This window comes from Bos javanicus, chromosome 8, assembly GCF_032452875.1.
Source record: "Bos javanicus breed banteng chromosome 8, ARS-OSU_banteng_1.0, whole genome shotgun sequence".
Lineage (NCBI taxonomy): Eukaryota > Metazoa > Chordata > Mammalia > Artiodactyla > Bovidae > Bos > Bos javanicus.
The window spans coordinates 38418312-38436706 of NC_083875.1; the positions used below are offsets into that span (position 1 = coordinate 38418312).

At 37.2% G+C, this 18395-nt stretch overlaps 1 protein-coding gene across 7 annotated transcripts in view; it reads right to left on the reverse strand.

Annotated features, from left to right (window-relative positions):
- KDM4C (lysine demethylase 4C) overlaps nucleotides 1-18395 on the reverse strand; it is a 416591-nt gene that overhangs the window by 102272 nt on the left and 295924 nt on the right. For all 7 annotated transcript variants that reach the window (XR_009737991.1, XR_009737992.1, XM_061425318.1 and 4 more), the window contains exon 17: nucleotides 17049-17157. Coding sequence is in view for 5 of the 7 variants with exons in the window: in XM_061425318.1 (XP_061281302.1) it covers nucleotides 17049-17157 (109 nt within the window). In the remaining 2 variants the exon portion in view is untranslated. The remainder of the gene's footprint in view (nucleotides 1-17048; nucleotides 17158-18395) is intronic.

Sequence of the window (18395 nt, forward strand, 5' to 3'; positions counted from 1 at the left end):
GCACTGGGCAAAGTATACCAGATGCCTTACCTTGATACTCACAACAATGAAAGAAAGTGCTATTACTGTGATTCCAATCTTACAAGCTGTTACTGAGAATGCAAAGAATGAGAAAAAAGCTTCAGACAGAAACTAGGGGAACATAAACATTCAAGAGATGGACAGACGACGAGGAACCTGCAAAGAAACCTGAGACCTAAAGGCCAAAGAGAGAGAAGGAAAACCAAGGACAGCTGTCATGGAATCAAGGACAGGCTTCCAAGGAGGATGACATGTTCTCAAGTAACTAGTATGTGGCAGAGCTGAGACAGGAACCCATGCTGGCGGGCCCAATATTCATATGCTTTATTATCGCATTCAGATGCTTTTACTCTTGCAGCAAATGGCACAAGTGAGGCCCACTCAGGACTACCTTTAGGCAATCGAGGTGGTTAAGTTCTATTAAAAACAAAAACAAAAACCTTAAAAATGCAACCTGGAAAGTTTCTGAGTAAATGACAGGCGCCAAGAGTGTGAAGCATCATAAATGCTGGTAGGTTCATAAGAAGAACCAGAGGAAAGGAAAAATGTGACTACTCTTAAGAGAGGGTTGATATTTTTATAAAACAGATTTATGTTCCATACGTATATAGTATGCTACTGAAACACTCTCAAGTATAACACAGTAAGGTGAAGCACCATATCCTTCTAAGCGAGTTCCTCCATAGAAAAGAGTCAGGAATCATGACTGCCTCAAATTAAATGTGATTACTGCTGTGGACTGGCACGAAGCTAAAGATGATTTCATTTTGTATTTTATACACTTCAGGTAAAAAAAAAATTTTTATGACAGACATTGCTTTTATAACTAAAATAACCTTATAGGATGTATATATTAAAATTCTAACACTAAATCAACAAGTCAAAGTTCAGTAGTACAGGTTAGCCTTATCTGTTGTGGAGATGCCCTGCTTCACATGTCTCAGGCTGATAACCTGAACTCTGAGCTTGGCCTGTCATTTTCTTGGAACGTCTCCGAGAGAAATAGAATGTGATTAAGATGAACGCATCACACGTGCTTGTTTGCCTTCCCTGGTGCAGGTGGGCTGTCACCCTCTGCGTGCACAGCAAGCTTAGGTTAAAAGGCTGTCATGTCTTATCTATGCAGAATGTTCACCATGGTGGTATTAGGTGCCACAGCTACAGGGCAGGGCTCCCCAAATCAGTGTGTGGCAAAGAACACTGAGACAGTAATACTGTCACAGACAGGAAGGGGAGACTCAATGGTTCTAGGGCTATTACTAAGATAAATGGATTTCTGAAATTATATGGTGATTGCCCCTGTCAAAATGAGAAGCCTAAAAATGCACATATGTTAGCTTCTGGGTCTGCACGGAAAAGGACTGATTTTGTGTCACTGGCTTCTTTATTTTCTAATTATAAAAAGGGATTCTTAAAGAAATGGTACCTGAGAATTAGAAGTATTTAAATTTGATTGTTGTTTCTAAAAACATTTGGGCCACTGATCTCCCCACCTCCTCAGTTCTAAGCTGACCTGCCAACAAAAATGTTATGTAATGTTACATTATTATTTGAAAAATACTTATAAATTGCTTTAATAGACATAAGAAAATAGCAAAGGATAATTTTCTCTGGATGGCCTCTTCCTAGAGAAATTTTAAAGCAAATTTCTGCAGCAATAGTGTTTATGTCTTTTACTATGTACTATAAACAAAGTAACAACAACAACTTAACACTTTAATTCTCCTTTTAAAAAATACAAGACATTGTGGTCTTTTGAACAGTGCATACTGTTAAAAATGTTTCACTACTACTGTTTCATAATTCATAAGGTATTTCATTTTGTTGTAAGCTATGAATAATTTGAAGCTTCATGTTAACATATACCACCGTTTTAAATTTTTTAAGATACTTATTGTTTCTAAAATGACCTCAAACTAATATCATAATATTAAAAATATATATCTCTTTTGATATTTTTACCTATTTGTTAGAAATTATCTACACTAGATAAGTATCCTGATGTACGAGACAGGAATACTTACTACACCTCTCTGTAAAGAAATACCTTAAAAGAATGTGTTAACCTAGCCCTTTCCATCTGCTTTCTGAAACTACCAAAAAAAAAAAAAAAAAAGACACCCTCAGAAGATCTATCAATATACCTAAATCCTTCCAGAATGCAAACCTCACGAGACAGATGACCCTGTCCATCTCACGCCACCTGTCACCAAGCACCAGACACTATGATCACCTCAATAAGCGTTTTTTATCAAAAGACTGATAAATGAAAGAAATGCCCATTATTCCACAATTTTCCTTAAAACCTTTAAAATGAAAATAGGGTGGAATCCCCAAATTAAGTAATGAAAGATGATTTTATTACATTTCAAGTATATGTTTGTGGTACAAACTATTCTAAGTAGATTCCCACAACTGTAAAGAAAGCTATTAAGTATTCAGTGCCCCAAATCAACAGCTGTCAAATATAAAGCCGTGATATCACTGAAGCTGGGGAAAGGCAACTGAATAGATCTGTGGATAGTGATTTTTTTCTTTTAACTACAGTGGCTGACTTATTACATTTCTCACCACTTAGAGTTTTTAGAATTAAATGTGGGTCAACAATCATTAAACACATCAACAAGTGACACTCATTGAAATAAATCATACCAAACGGCCAGCATATTATAAGCTACTGTGACACTACCACTGCTTTCATAAATAAAAAATGAGAATTAAACTTTCATAGTAAAATATTTCACCAGACTAGATTGCGAATTTTGACACAGTCAATTTATCATTGTAAAAATCAGACGAGTCTCAGTCGGCTCTGGTCAGAAAGCTCATTAGTCTACTAAAATTATACCTTTGCCAGGATGTCATGATTCTTTTACTGAGAAATATCTGCCATTTAGTGAAAAGATTTCACAATATTTTTTTGCTTTGTCCAAAGAACGTTAAGTGTTTAAAACTGATGAATTTTAAAAAACCAATTATGAACAGATGGCTGTAAGAAAAAAAACCTTGCAAGTTTTAATTAAACTTAAGCACGATTCCTATAATTAAGCTATCTGTTTTTTCCATTTATTGAAAGTAAAATATTTTGCTCCTAAAGAAAGGTGGAATGTATTTTATACTCTGAACAGAAAAAAACAAAACAAAACTATGATTTAAAATTTGATCCTAAAAAACTATTAGTGAAAAGATGTTTTTAAACTAAAATTAAACTGAAATTAAACTCAAAGCCATTCTGAAATGAATACCCTCTCGTGAGCCTGTGCAAACCCTTGTGACTCTTACTGCAAATCCCCTTTCACATGGAGGCACTCATCCTGGCAATCTCCATACACACTGTCTTTACTGGTTGGCAGACACATTTATCTTTTATGAAAACATTTATCTTTCATGAGAATACTCATCCTTTTTCAAATCAAACTTTTTCATTTCTATAGGTTTTTCTTCCATTTTCAATGTTCTTCATTTCTTTCACTCTGCGAGAAGACATAAATGAAACTTGCAAGGCTGACACTGTGTTACCTGATTATTATACTTCAGAAAGAGTACAGTAAGTCCTCTACATATGAACCATCAAGTGTCAAACTTTCAAAGATGTGAACATGCATGCTGTAGGCCGGCTGCTGTACTGTACTAGTATACTTTTCAAGGTACTGTAAGATTAAAAATCTTTTCATTTTTTTGTTTTTCTATGTACGTTATTATTTGTGTGAAAAGTATATAAACCTATTATAGTAAAGTACTATCCAGCAGATTGTGTTAGTTGGGTACCTAAGGTAACTTTGTTAGACTTAGAAACATACTGGATTTACAAATGTCTGCTTGGAACAGAACTTGTTTGTATGTAGGGGACTTAGTGTATAGAGAGGCAAATACAATATTATCATAAATCGAATTCACATCCACACAAAGCACAGCTGCTCAGCCAGTTCAGTTCAGTTGCTCAGTCGTGTTCGACTCTTTGCGACCCCATGGACTGCAGCATGCCAGGCTTCCCTGTCCATCGCCACTCCCAGAGTCTGCTCAAACTCACGCCCACTGAGTCAGTGATACCATCCACCTATCTCATCCTCTGTGGTCCCCTTCTCCTCCCACCTTCAATCTTCCCCAGCATCAGGGTCTTTTCCAACGAGTCAGTTCTTCGAATCAGGTGGCCAAAGTATTGGAGCTTCAGCTTCAACATCAGTCCTTCCAGTGAATATTCAGGACTCATTTCCTTTAGGATTGACTGGCTTGATCTCCTTACAGTCCAAGGGACTCCTAAGAGTCTTCTCCAACATCACAGCTCAAAAACATCAGTTCTTCGGCACTCAGCTTTCTTTGTGGTCCAACACTCACATTCATACATGACCACTGGAAAAACCACAGCTTTAACTAGATGGACTTTTGTTGGCAAAGTAATGTCTCTGCTTTTTTAATACGCTGTCTAGGTTTGTCATACCTTTTCTTTCAAGGAGCAAGCGTCTTTTAATTTCATGGCTGCAGTCACCATCTGCAGTGATTTTGGAGCCCAAGAAAATAAAGTCTGTCCCTTTTTCCATTGTATTCCCATCTATTTGCCATGAAGTGATCAGACTGGATGCCATGATCTTAGTTTTTTGAATGTTGAGTTTTAAGCTTGCTTTTTCACTCTCTTCTTTCACTTTTATCAAAAGGCTCTTTAGTTCCTCTTCACTTTCTGCCGTAAGGGTGGTGTCATCTGCATATCTTAGGTTATTGACACTGTTTCTGAATTACTAACCAGTAATAGTTACTGAGCTTCATGTGACACCTAGGAGCAGCTGGTAAATATTTACATACCCACGAGAAGTAGAATTCTAACATATGTTTCTCCTGTGTTCAACCTAGTTGGAATACACAGACTTCAAATCAAATATGCCCAAACATACTTCCTCCTCAACCCCATGCCCTTCTGATAAGAACAAGCCCTATGCACAGCATGACCAGTCTCCCAGCTGCTTATCCAGAACCCTAGCCTCCTCCACACCTAGTCCAAGACAACCCCACCTGCAATCAATTCATTCATCTCCATCTCAGCTTTACACTTAAATCATTTTTCACATTATCACTGAAACTGGCCTCTCTGGCCCCAGTCCTGCTCTCTCGAACACATTCTCCCCACCAGAAGCAGAATACCCATTTGAAACACAAACATGATCTATTATTTCACTTCTTAATCAGCATCAAAGGTTCTTCAATGTGTTCAGAAAAATGTACAAAATCCAGTAGGAATAAAATATGAGCCAGATACACAATATTTAATGTTTTAGGAGTCACATCAAAAATACAGGTGAGACTCTGCTTCTATCACATGCCTTATTTCTGTGTGTAATTTCCCTTTACTTCTCCTTAAAGGACAGGTGTGATGGCATTTTGGACCCACCCAGATAATCCCAAAATAACCTCATCTTAAAATCCTTAAATCACATCTGTAAAAGTCCCTTTTCCAAATAAGATGTGACGTTTTACATGTTCCAGGGATTAAGACCTAATATCTTTGGGTGAACATTATTCAGCTTACTACAGTAGGTGATAAATAATACATACTAAATAAATGGACAATTTATTTAAAAAAAAAACAGGTGAGGAAGAGTAGAATGAGGGGTTATCATTCAATGAGTACAGAGCTTCTGCTTGGGAAGACGAAAATGTTCTGGAGATAGCGGGGCATGGTGGTTCTACAACAATGTGAATATATTTAATGCCATGTGTACCACAGAGCTATACACCTAAAAATAGTTAAAATGATATGTGTTATGTTGAAAAAGTGAAAGTATTAGTCACTCAGTTGTGTCCAACTCTTTGCAACCCTATGGACTGTAGCCTGCCAGGCTTTCTGTCCATGGAATTCTCCAGGCAAGAATACTTGAGTGAGTTGCCATTCCCTTCTCCAGGGGATCTTCCTGACCCAGGGATCAAACCAGGGCTTCCTGCATAGCAGGCAGATTCTTTACCATCTGAGCCAAAAGGGAAGTTATGTTGAAAAGTCAAAGTGAAGTCACTCAGTCGTGTGCAACTCTTTGTGACCCCATGGTATGTAGCCTGTCAGGCTCCTCCATCCATGGGATTTTCTAGGCAAGTATACTGGAGTGGGTTGCCATCTCCTTCTTCAGGGCATCTTCCTGACCCAGGGATCAAACCCGGGTCTCCCACATTAGAGGCAAACTCTTTCCTGTCTGAGCTGCCAGGGGACACATGTTACATTAAGTATATGTAATTGCAATAAAAAGGCCGATGAAATTAATTTTACTAACATAAACTAACAAACGGATCTTAACAAATCCAAACTATTATTATTTTAACATATAACCAATATAAAAATAATTACTAATGAGATATTTCACGTTCTTTTTTTTCATACTAAGTCTTTGAAGTCTGCTGTGTATTTACACACACCTCAATTTGGACACTAGATTTTCAAGGGTGTTTGAAATGTAAAATGTGGACCTACCAAAATTACACTTGTATTTCATGTGCTTATGCTACTTTCATTTTTTAACTTTTAAATTAAACACAATCTAAAAGTTCAGTTCTTCCGTAACACTAGCCATGTTCTAAGTGTCCAGAAGCTGCCAGTGTCCAGAGGCTACTAAACTGGACAGCACAGTGCTACATCATCTGAGGCTTCCCCTCCTCAAGACTCATCCTTCCCTCCTCACACCTCACGCTCTGGCTCTGCTGAAATGTCATTTCCTAGACCTTACGTTCCCTCCCACTTCCAGGGTACCGAATATCCTGTTCCTTCTCCTGACCTTTTCTTCAGTGCACCTCTTCTCCTCCTTCAGGGCTCAAACAAGGCATTATGAGGCACTGCTTCTTCCAGCAAGTTTCTCCACACCTCTTGACTGCCAACCCTTGTGCCCCAAATTCAGTAAGGTCCTTCACTGCATTCTGGACTTTTACTACAAAAGAACTTTTCATGCTGCTTTGTAAGCACTTGTTGAATTTTCAGTAACTTCCCATTATCCTGTAATATCCATAAAAGCAGAAATGATGTACATTTATTACCTAACCCCACAGCAAGTCCTAAAGAGATATTTACTGGACAGATGAATAAACAAATGACAGTGCACCAGGAACCTACTTTCTCCTTGTAAATATTTATCTGCTCTGACTCTGATTGGCTAAAGGCAGTTCACAGAGATTTAGACAGCAAGGGGTTGCATCAGCTACCATAAGCAGTGACTAACTTTTGAGTGTAGCAACATGCCAGGTCCTTCACTATCTCACGTCATTCTCACAACCACCCCGGTTTACAGAAAAGATTCCGAGAGGTTAAATTGTATGGCCAAGGTTGCTTAGGTGGTGGACGTGGAACTCAAAACAATCTCAGCCCAGAGCCTACACGCTCAATCTCAATGTAACAGAGGCTGAGAATTGCATGATCCAAATGGCAATACAGATAAATGCACAGAACTGTTGATATTTAAATCAATAAATGCAAACTGGGCTGGTACCTGTATTTATGAGCTTGTCTTAGAAAATGACATCCCTAAATTGTGGGAAAATGCCTAAAATAGATCACACTGACTTACATTAAATTAATGACAAGTGTGAAAAGATTGTCACTTTACATAAAAAAGCATTTTATAATTTTTTGTTGATTTTTAAGAGCCCCTTCCGAAGGAATAAATAATTAATACTAAAACAGTGGAAAAATAAATAATAATGGATCCATTGCTTAACAATAATGACTGTACCTTTCAAAATCTAAAACCTCTCTTCTGTTAATCACTGTTGACCAAGCAAAACCCTATGGGTTGTTTAAAGCCATCCGGCAGCTACCTTGGTTTGGCAAGCATTTGTAGGCATTGACTCAGTTGATGTTGGAGTGAAAGGGGTGATTCCATCGCTGGAACCCTGACCCCAACTCACTCACCCAATTAAAAGATCCATCAGTAATCACTACTCACACAGACAAGATCAGGGAAAAAAATGGAACATTCAGCAATGTAAGTCAAAAGATAAGATGACTCTCTCACAATACTTTTTAATCATGAATTATCTGAAGTTCTACCCATCTGTTTAATAACGTTTTTAAAATTAGTCCTCAGGAAAAAAATGAGTTCAAAACTGAAAAATTTAAAGGCTCCAATCAATTTCCTTTTGCCTCACAGTTGTCTTTCAGCAGATAAAGAAAAATCCATAGTAACAAGATAACATTTCATGCATTTACACATTTTCTCCTATAGACATCTAAAGCCTTCAGAAAGTATATTATTTGTAGTCATGCCCATCTGACATTTTCCATTTTACTCAAAAGATTTTATGGTTTGGTATTACAGCAATATACAAATTTGACAGCTTGCAATAGGATCTAGTCCCTGTAGCAAATCATTCTGACAGTTAAGTACTATACAGCTACTAATGTACTTTTTTTTTACACTACACTTATTTAAAAATCTTGCAAAGTTGGAGACATGCATATGTTGAAATCCTGAAGAATGTTCTTAATGAGGTAATAAATTTTATACTGAGCATATTAAATAACAGGACCCTACACACCACACCACAATTTGGTCATTTGTAGTATCACTTATTCCCCTTTCAGTAATTCTCTATTACAACCAAATTTTTCCTCAACTGCATTTTAAACAATAAACTTGCTCATCACTGTCAATGTTTATTATCTTCTTAGAATTTCTCTTCATCTTTAAAAATAACAGAAGACGTGAATAAATCAGTACATGAGTTTATGTGAAACATAATGACTTTTACTGATTGCCTTTACAACACATTTTTTTTCTTTTAAAGTGATGAAAGATAATCAATATGTCTTTGCATTCTCCGAACTGCACTAACAGAGGCTCTGTTGAATACAACTATGATTTCCTCTAGAAAGAAAGTGAAGCTGCTTTCTCACACTGCTGTAACATTCACTAAATAGACTCAGAGTGATCTTACAGCATGAGAGGCAAACCCCATCAGTAATTCTATTTTTAGTATTTGATGCATCTGATAATATAAGCCAGTTAGCAAGAGAATAAGTGTCTTCCTTTAGGAAATAGGAAAGCTGAATGTATTTTTTTTTTTTTTTACATCCTTGATTCAACTCTTCAGATGGAATACCACAGTGAAACTACTCTATTTTCAGAATTGATGTACCTTTCAAAACTATAATCTTTGGCTTTCAAGTTCACTATTATTTGCCTTCAGGTACAAATTTTAAAGTGTATAGAGGCTTCTAAGCAGAATAGTTGGCCTCAGCCAGATACTGAAAGGTTTGGAGCTCCGTCATCACTGCAGTATAAATTCCTTTTCAAAATAATGTTCTTCACTCGGAGAACACTTGTGCCTGTGCTTGGTTCACTTGTCAAATACAAGTCGGAGGTCATCAAATGCCTGGGGGCAACTTCAGCTATTTCAAAAATCATTTCTCCCTCTATTTGGCTGCAGAAATAAAATTTCAAAACCCATAGGAATGTCTGCAGACATAGAAACCAGAGGTAGTCACTATGCCGCTGTGAGAAAGGTGCAAGGTGCACAAATACCACCAAGTTCTCTATGCAATGACAGCACATGAGATTTTCTTTGATACATGCAACTGAATATTTCAATAATGCCATAAGACTCCTATTCGAGAACTTTCTCTCCAAAAGGGAAAACCATTTTAAAACTAATTGTTACATTTGGGGTCTGCTGCAATTTTCCAAGATTTCTTATAACCCACAAACTTGCCTTGTTGTTTTATTTATATAAATTCAATGAATATTTAATTAATTTGATCTTCAAGAAGTGATTGATGTGTATAATAGACATTCACAGTTAAATATGTAACAAATACAATAATTCTGTGCTGATTTACTCTTTTATTAAATGTTCTTCCCTTAAATTTTATAATCAGATTTAAGATTGGTGATCTGTTTCCTGACTCTGCTGCTGTCTTCTGTGTGATCATACTATAAAAGCATTGCCCTCTCTAATTTCCCGTTCTTAATTGTTCCTGATAATTTTTACCCTATATTTTCTATTATGAAAATTTCTTTAAAAAAGACATTCTAACTTCAGTTGTGTTTTACATCTCCCTACTTCCTTTTTTGTTGTCATCTTCTTTGCACAATTTTTCAAAGATTTAATTATGACCAGAAATTCAATTATGACTGTGGCCAACCAATCATATTAGTAGAGAAAACAAGACAGAAGGAAATAAGAAAAGGAAATGACTGAGTAAATTCTAAAATCTATACCATGTGGCAGCAATTTTTTCTTCTTGTCCTCAGGCATACCAACCCCAAGAGTGCCTACCCTGAGCACACACTCAAGTGGGGAGTAGGAGACATTCCTGGCATCCGCTCCATTCTTTTCCCTACCAGGTGCCAACGCTCTGACATCCTCTGGATAAGCAGAGAAGGTACCGCAGGACATGGGCAAGGGGGCTGGGAACAAAAGGACTCATCACAAGGATACTTTTTCCCAAACTGAAAGTCATTCCGAACCAAAGGAATCCATTCTAAATGAGTAGATAAGAAAATGCTCAGTAATCTAGAACCTGTGTTAATAATGAGAAGAATGCTTAAGTTGACAGAGAAAATGGTTCTCCCTTTTGAACATGGCTTGGACCCACAGACTATTCAGGTAACATTCGGCCACTTCTCTCTTGTTAAAGGGGTGATTCTGCCTAATAACCTGGTGTTTCCAGAAAGCCAACTGTAGCATTTTTAAGATGGTGTAGCCATTACTTTATTAGCCCCTAGACAATTATTCTACACAGAAGTTAAATATTGTTCAAGAAAGAAAAGGGGGGAGGGGTGGACAAACTAATTGGATAAATACCACTGTAGCCAAATATATTTTTGTGGTATTTTGTTTAAAAATAATAATGAATTTTATTAAAGCATTTAAATTAACAGCCACATTAATAAAATACAATGTCTTGAAAATAACTCCAGTGCCATCCATTTAATTATGGGACTTGAAAGAGGCCACACCTGTGATATTAGCAAACAAGGTGGCTGGATGAGATAAAGGTTCTTCACAAAACACACACTATTTTAGGATCAACATAATCCACTGAAGAACACTGAAAGAGCTGTGTTCCATTCGTTGTCTCCTTTTTTTAATGGTCATTATAAGAGGAAAAATCTGCTATAGCAAACAAATCCTTTCTTACATCCTCTACAAGAATCTTCCTACACAAATAATTGTACAGAGGAGTATTTCAAAAACCACAAGTTGAATCTGCTATAGCAAACAAATCCTTTCTTACATCCTCTACAAGAATCTTCCTACACAAATAATTGTACAGAGGAGTATTTCAAAAACCACAAGTTGAATCTATGAATAAATAAAAGGCTAACAACAATATTACCAAAATATTCAAATAGCTCTGCATAAACTCCAATATTCTGTATTCTAAAAAGACTACTACTAACAATAAGCATTTTTTATATATAGCTTTCATACCTCAGAAGACATTTTAAACTCGCTTGCCATAAACTGTTCTTTAAGCCTCTTACAGTTACTAGCCCTTACTAGTGTTGCTTATTACTGATATATAAAAACACTAACTTGCCCCAAGGGAAGAGCAACTCTTTTCATATGGCTAAATGAAAACCTGAAAACTAAAAACCACCCTCTGGAATTCAGCACTTTGAATGCACAGCAGGCAGCACTTTTTCTGCCCTGCTGTCAGCGAGAGCCCTCCTTGGGTGAGAGCACCCGATCAGGCATCACATCTCTGTCTGTCTATCTGTCTCTCCCCCCCACACACAAAGACACATACACAGACACACCTACACACCCCCCTCTAAAATTGGGCCAGGCTCTGATTAGGCACTTTCTCAACGAGGTGGTTTAACGGCAACTGGTAAGAAATTGGAACAGCAGCACCACCTAGTGGGCACTGGAGAGAGGCTCAGATTTCCCTTGCCTCTGCTTCAGTCAGGTCACTCTAGGTTTTCAATCCCCAGCTGACCAGAGGTTCCAAGATCAGAACTCTCAGACAACAGGGAAAGTGTTTCATGCGTATTCAGAGACTCTCCAAATTACTGCTAGGCTCTGTTGCCTAATCACATGTACCCATTGATGCAGATAAGGTAACCAGTGCCTTGTTTTAAAACTGCTTGTGGAAGAGATGTGCATGAATTTAGCACCATGACTTTTAAAGGATTTTTCCTTTTTAAAAAAAAAAAAATAAAGGACAAGTCATTTCATACTGTCTGATCAAATCCTTCAGCCACAATAATTTTGTGTCAGAAGCATAAAGAGTAAGTAAAATTTTGCTGCCTTTTTATTCATTTCATGAATATTTATTCAGTACCTACCATATATATGCACATACACACACATACCACATAATTTTAATCTATGATACTTGATTAGTAATCAAGGTTGTTCTGTTATATTTAAAATGGATGACCAACAAGGACTTAATACATAGCACATGGGACTCTGCTCAATGTTATGTGCTAGTCTAGATGGAAGAGAGATTTGGGAGAGAATGGATACATGTATGTTTATGGCTGAGTCCCTTCACTGTTCACCTGAAATGACCCAGATAACCACGATGGTATGGTCACCCACCTAGAGCCACACATCCTGAAATGTGAAGTCAACTGGGCCTTAGGAAACATTACTACAAACAAAGCTAGTGGAGGTGATGGAATTTCAGCTGAGCTATTTCAAAGTGTAAAAGATGATGCTGTTAAAATTCTGCACTCAATATGCCAGCAAATTTAGAAAATTCAGCAGTGGCCACAGGACTGGAAAAAGTCAGTTTTCATTCCAATCCCAAAGAAAGGCAATGGCAAAGAGTGTTCAAACTACTGTACAATTGCTCTCATTTCACATGCTAGCAAGGCAGTGCTCAATCTCCTTCAAGCTAGGCTTCAACAGTACATGAATTGAGAAACACCAGATGTACAAGCTAAATTTAGAAAAGGCAGAAGAACCAGAGATTAAATTATCAACATTTGCTGGATCGTAGAAAAAGCAAGGGGATTCCAGAAAAACATCTATTTATGTTTCATTGACTATACTAAAGCCTTTGACTGTGTAGATCATAAAAAACTGTGGAAAACAAAGAAATGGGAATACCAGACCATCTTACCAGTCTCCTGAGAAACCTGTATTAAGCAGCAACAGTTAGAACCAAACATGGAATAACAAACTTGTTCAAAATTGGGAAAGGGGTACATCAAGGTTGTATACTGTTACTCTGCTTATTTAACTTCTATGCAGAGTATATCATGTGAAATGCTGGGCTGGATGACTCATTTCCAAAGAGCCAACACATTGGAAAAGACCTTGTTTCTGGGAAAGATTGCAAGTAGGAGAAGAGGAGGGCGACAAGATGTTAAGGGGTGACAGAGGATAAGATGGTGACAGAGGATAAGATGGTGACAGAGGATAAGACTCACGAACATGAGTTTGAGCAAACTCCGGGAGATAGTGAAGGACAGGGAAGCCAGGCATGCTGCAGACCATGGGGTCACAAAGAGTTGGACATAACTTGGAGACTGAACAGCAATAACAATCACAACATTGTTAACTGGCTATAACCCAATTCAAAATAAAAAGTTTAAAGTTTGGGGGAAAAAAGTAATCAAGGTTGCTCAATTTCTATAGAACTGCTGCTGCTGCTAAGTCATTTCAGTCATGTCCAACTCTGTGTAACCCCATAGACAGAAACCCACCAGGCTCCTCGTCCCTGGGATTCTCCAGGCAAGAATACTGGAGTGGGTTGCCATTTCCTTCTCCAGTGCATGCACACATGCTAAGTTGCTCCAGTTGTGTCCGACTCTGGGCAACTCTATGGACAGCAGCCCACCAGGCTCCTCTGTCCACGGAATTCCCTAGGCAAGAATACTGGAGTGGGTTGCCATTTCCTTCTCTGTCTATAAGAACAGGTAATGTTAAGATACTAAATTGGATCATAAAATCAATAATTGTACAGTAGCAAATATACATCTGTTGCCAAATGTTATTGCATTATTCACAAATAAGAAATTTAAACAATCAGCCAAAAAAAAAAAAAAAAAAACACCTCTAGGGATGCTTTTTAAAAGCAATTAAGAACTTCTATTTTGCCAGACTGCCACTTACTTCTTTAAACAAAGATATTATCTTCCTGAAAATGACAAAAACTTTCTCATCGTGTGAATGTCTTCTCTGTGTGTGGACCAGGGGGTTCTCATATGGGGGTGATTTTACCTCCCAGGATATATCTGGCATTGCTTACTTTCTTTCTAGTTTTGTTGAGAAGTACCTGACATACATCACTGTATAAGTTTAAGGCATACTGCATGATGGTTTGATTTACATATATTGTGAATGAATACCACAGTATGTCTAGCTAACATCCATCTTCTCATATAGAAACAACAAAAAGAAATTTAAGAAGGGAAAAAAATTATTCCTGTGATGAGAACTCATAGGATTTATTCTCTTAGGAGCTTTCCTACACAATACACAGCAGTCTCAGCTATAGTCATGATGTTGTCCATTACATCCACAGTGCTTCTTTACCTTATAACTAGAAGTTTATACCTTTTGGCTTCACCTGTTTGGTCAGGGATGCTGTGATCTATGATACACATGACAGCCATCCACAACAATTAACTGACCTAAAACGTCAACAGAGCCAAAGCCAAAAACGCCCAGTCTAGACTGTGAGATGCTGGAAGAAAGGAACAAATTCTTACTCAAAAATGTACACCAAGTATTTGGTAAGGTCAAGTAATAACTGTTTGGTGAAATACACTGACACAAACATCTAATTCCTATCCCCAACCCCCCATCTGTGTGAATAAGAAAGCAGATGAACAATCCAGCATCCAGAAAAGGGCTGGCTATAGCTCCAGAAAAAAAGCGAAACTGACGCTAGCAGACACACACACATTCACTAAGCAGACACAGTAAACATTCCATCTAGACTCAGGCCAGCGGAGATGAATACTACATGAAACGACTGCTCTTACTTCTAGCTGGATGCACACTGATTAATGAAACTTCAAAAGAATATGCAACATACACAATCAAGGTGGCAACCTTTGCCATTTTTGGAGGCCATCATCAGATTTCAGATTTCTAGATACAGTTTCTTGGCTGGCACTGAAATGATCCATGCTGGCCCTCCCTGTTGTTCCATTAAAACCCCTCTGAGACTGGTATTGGTGACAACAGATCACTAGGGACAATCTGTAGACAAGAGTAGCCGGTACACAGGTCCTTAAAGGGAAGCATCAAGAGCAGTGACCACTTATTCCAAGGGGCATTAATGTGATAACAGAAACCATCTTTTAGGAAAGAGACCCAAAGGTGGGTGTTAAATGTAGTGTTGGAATTTCTACAAATACATATTACTTGTAAATCAGAAAAAAATTAAAATGTAAGACATTTGTTAGTATTTGTCACACTAAGCATTACGTTTTGTAGTATGTAATGAACTCAACGTTTTTCTTTATAACCTGCCTTACAATCCTAATTCTGGCAATTTTTCTGTTTATTTCTTTCTTATTGGTAGGTTGTTTTCCTCCAATGAAAGATATTTTTTATAATTTTTAATGGACAAAACTAATGCATTCTATCCTAAAGACCCAAACAATATCCACAGATAGAATATGTATCAATTGAATAATGAAAACAAGTTTATATAACTAAAAAGCAGTAGATGAAAAGCAGTTTGTACATAAAATATAATGTGATATAGGATTTATTGTATTTTTTCTTTTTTCTGTACCAATTTTCCAACCTTTGGGGTGTTAAAATTTTTACACTCAAACTGCACTTATAAGAGAGGACAAAATTAAGGCTACATATGAGATTTCTTGAAATCAAGCAGAAATACAGCAGTCAGCACAGTCACAGAAGACACTACTTCTGCCTCTCTCTCTTACTTTTTAAACTGGTGATCAAGATATAAGGTTGCAAACATTTTCCCTTGGAAGTTCATGAGCTGAACAACCTTACTCTCTTCTGATAGTCACCATGAACTTTGAAGAGCCATTTAAATGCCCCAGTTATTTCCATCTCATTCTCAAAACTTCCATACCACACTCTGATCATGTTGGCAGATGATCTCATATCTGCCAACAGCAATCATCGGGTGTAGAAAGGGCCACATATTTTCTAGCTATGTGAAATTCTTAACGGAGCTATAGTGGAAAATAACAGGGTTCACTGAAAGACAGAATCTAAGTTCCTGAAACAGAAGTCCAGAGACAAAACACCCTGCTACCCAGTGGGGGAGAGACTACTAATAACAAAGAAAGAAACACTCAGGTTAAAGAGTTACAGCTCAGTGTCCGAAATAGTGGAAAGACCCCAAGTTAGAAATAACAAGGACTAAACAAATTGTAGGGTATTAAGTACACTTGTAAGACATGCTTCAGTATTTTAAAGTCATGCAATTTACCTGTAGGAAAAATTCTCATTAAATGTGAAATATTAAGAGCCTGAACTAGTAATCTGTTGACTCACAATTTAACAGAACTCCAAGATAACTTCAGTGTTGAGGACAAAAAAGGCCTCCCTTTTCATGAAAAAAGAAAAAAAAAACAAAACAATCTAACAAAGAGAAACAATGAGAAGATAACCAGCCAGAGAGTTGGGCAATTTAAATAAACTTTATCTGTTGGTGAGAAAATCCCTCGGGAATGATCAAAGTTTCTCTGCAAGTCTCTTCTCGGTGAAGAGATGATGAAATCAAGTTAGACTCGTTTTTCTAAGTCAAGGCCAACCAAAGACAGGCAACAGACAGAAAGACTAAGCAATTCAAACAAAGATATTTGGATAATTTGGGTCAGTTACTAACAAACTTTACTGATAACCTTGAGATTGAAAAGTCACATTAATTCATGAAATGCAGTATTCCTTTGCCTTACTGAAGACATAATTTGTAGAAAGCTATACACATACTTACAATACAACAGAAAAAGAATATGTACAGGTATGTAATTTAGGCTAAAAGTATAAAAAATGTAGAATAATTCAATGAAGCTAAGAAAAAAGTATGTGCATGAATAGAAATATTGAGAACTTGAAATTAACACTAATTTATGAGGAAAAAAAAAAAAAGTATTGGCACTCACCAATTTTAACCTCTGTAAAGGTATTCTGCCTACATCTATCTGTGTCCTTTCTGGGACATTAGTAAACCGGACTTCTGGGACTGCAACGGCGCACATGACATGGGCCCACCTACAGGAAACGAGACAGAAATGTAAACAAATGTTCCCTAAACTTAACACGGCCTGTACTTCCACCAGGAGGTGACAATTCACATGCATGGGAAACACACAGATGAGAAAGCAAGCCCAGAGTACCTATGTCCATCACAAACAGACTCTATGAATTTCAAAGCTATTGGATGATACCTGGACAGACTCAGTGCCACACCTGCCCACCACAGTGACAGGAAGAACTAGGTGAAGACCAAAGTATACTATCATTGTATTTATATGTTTCTACATATGACTGTAAAATACTGAGATGCATGTCTGCTATTTCACTTGATACTGCATTACATAGGTGTTTAATATACTTAAGATAATTAATATGTGGCAAAAGATTAGTTCAATTAATAAAAGGTATGAAAATGAAATGAGTATACCATATAATCTTTTTATATAATTTTGATGTCATGAAGCAAACCAGAATAGCAAAAATTCTCTAGAAGAATTAATACAGATTAAGTCTTTCATTAAATTGTTTCTTATTGCAATCCTACTATAATCAAAGGAACCAAGAGATAAGGGGAAATGAAATTTAACTTGTTCCCTGTTTCCTACTAAAACCCTTGTGCTCAGTTCAGTTCAGTTCAGTTGCTCAGTCATGTTCGACTCTTTGCAACCCCATGGACTGCAGCACGCCAGGCTTCCCTGTCCATCACCAACTCCTGGAGGTTACTCAAAAACCTTGTGCATCTCCTTTCAAATTCTGAATCACTCCAGAAAAATGACAACGTCCTCATTAACACTATTAAGTTTCTCATAAGTCTTATGCCTCAAACAAACATAAAGACTCGAGGTTTAAAGAGATTTTGAAAGAATTATCAAATTTGTCAACTTATTTTTAAGTCAAAGCATGTTATTTCATTCAAATAACGTATGACTCCATCCTGCCTTTAAAGACCACCAGGAGAGAGAATAAGTATCAACCCCAACAGGGTACTCTTTCATATCTAAATAAATGTTATAATTTATAGCAAACATTACTTCTTTTTGTCCTAGTCCAAGGGAAGGAAGAGAAGTCCTTATCGCCTCCATCTTTACAGGAACTGGCGGTCTGCACCATTCATGTAACAGTCCCAGAACCAGTCAATAGTTTTCAGCACAGTGTCAATCACATTAACTAAGACTAAGAGATGAACATCTAAAATTGAGCAAACACACAGTCTCTTAGACTAAACTTTACCAACACAGAAATGATAAAAGCCT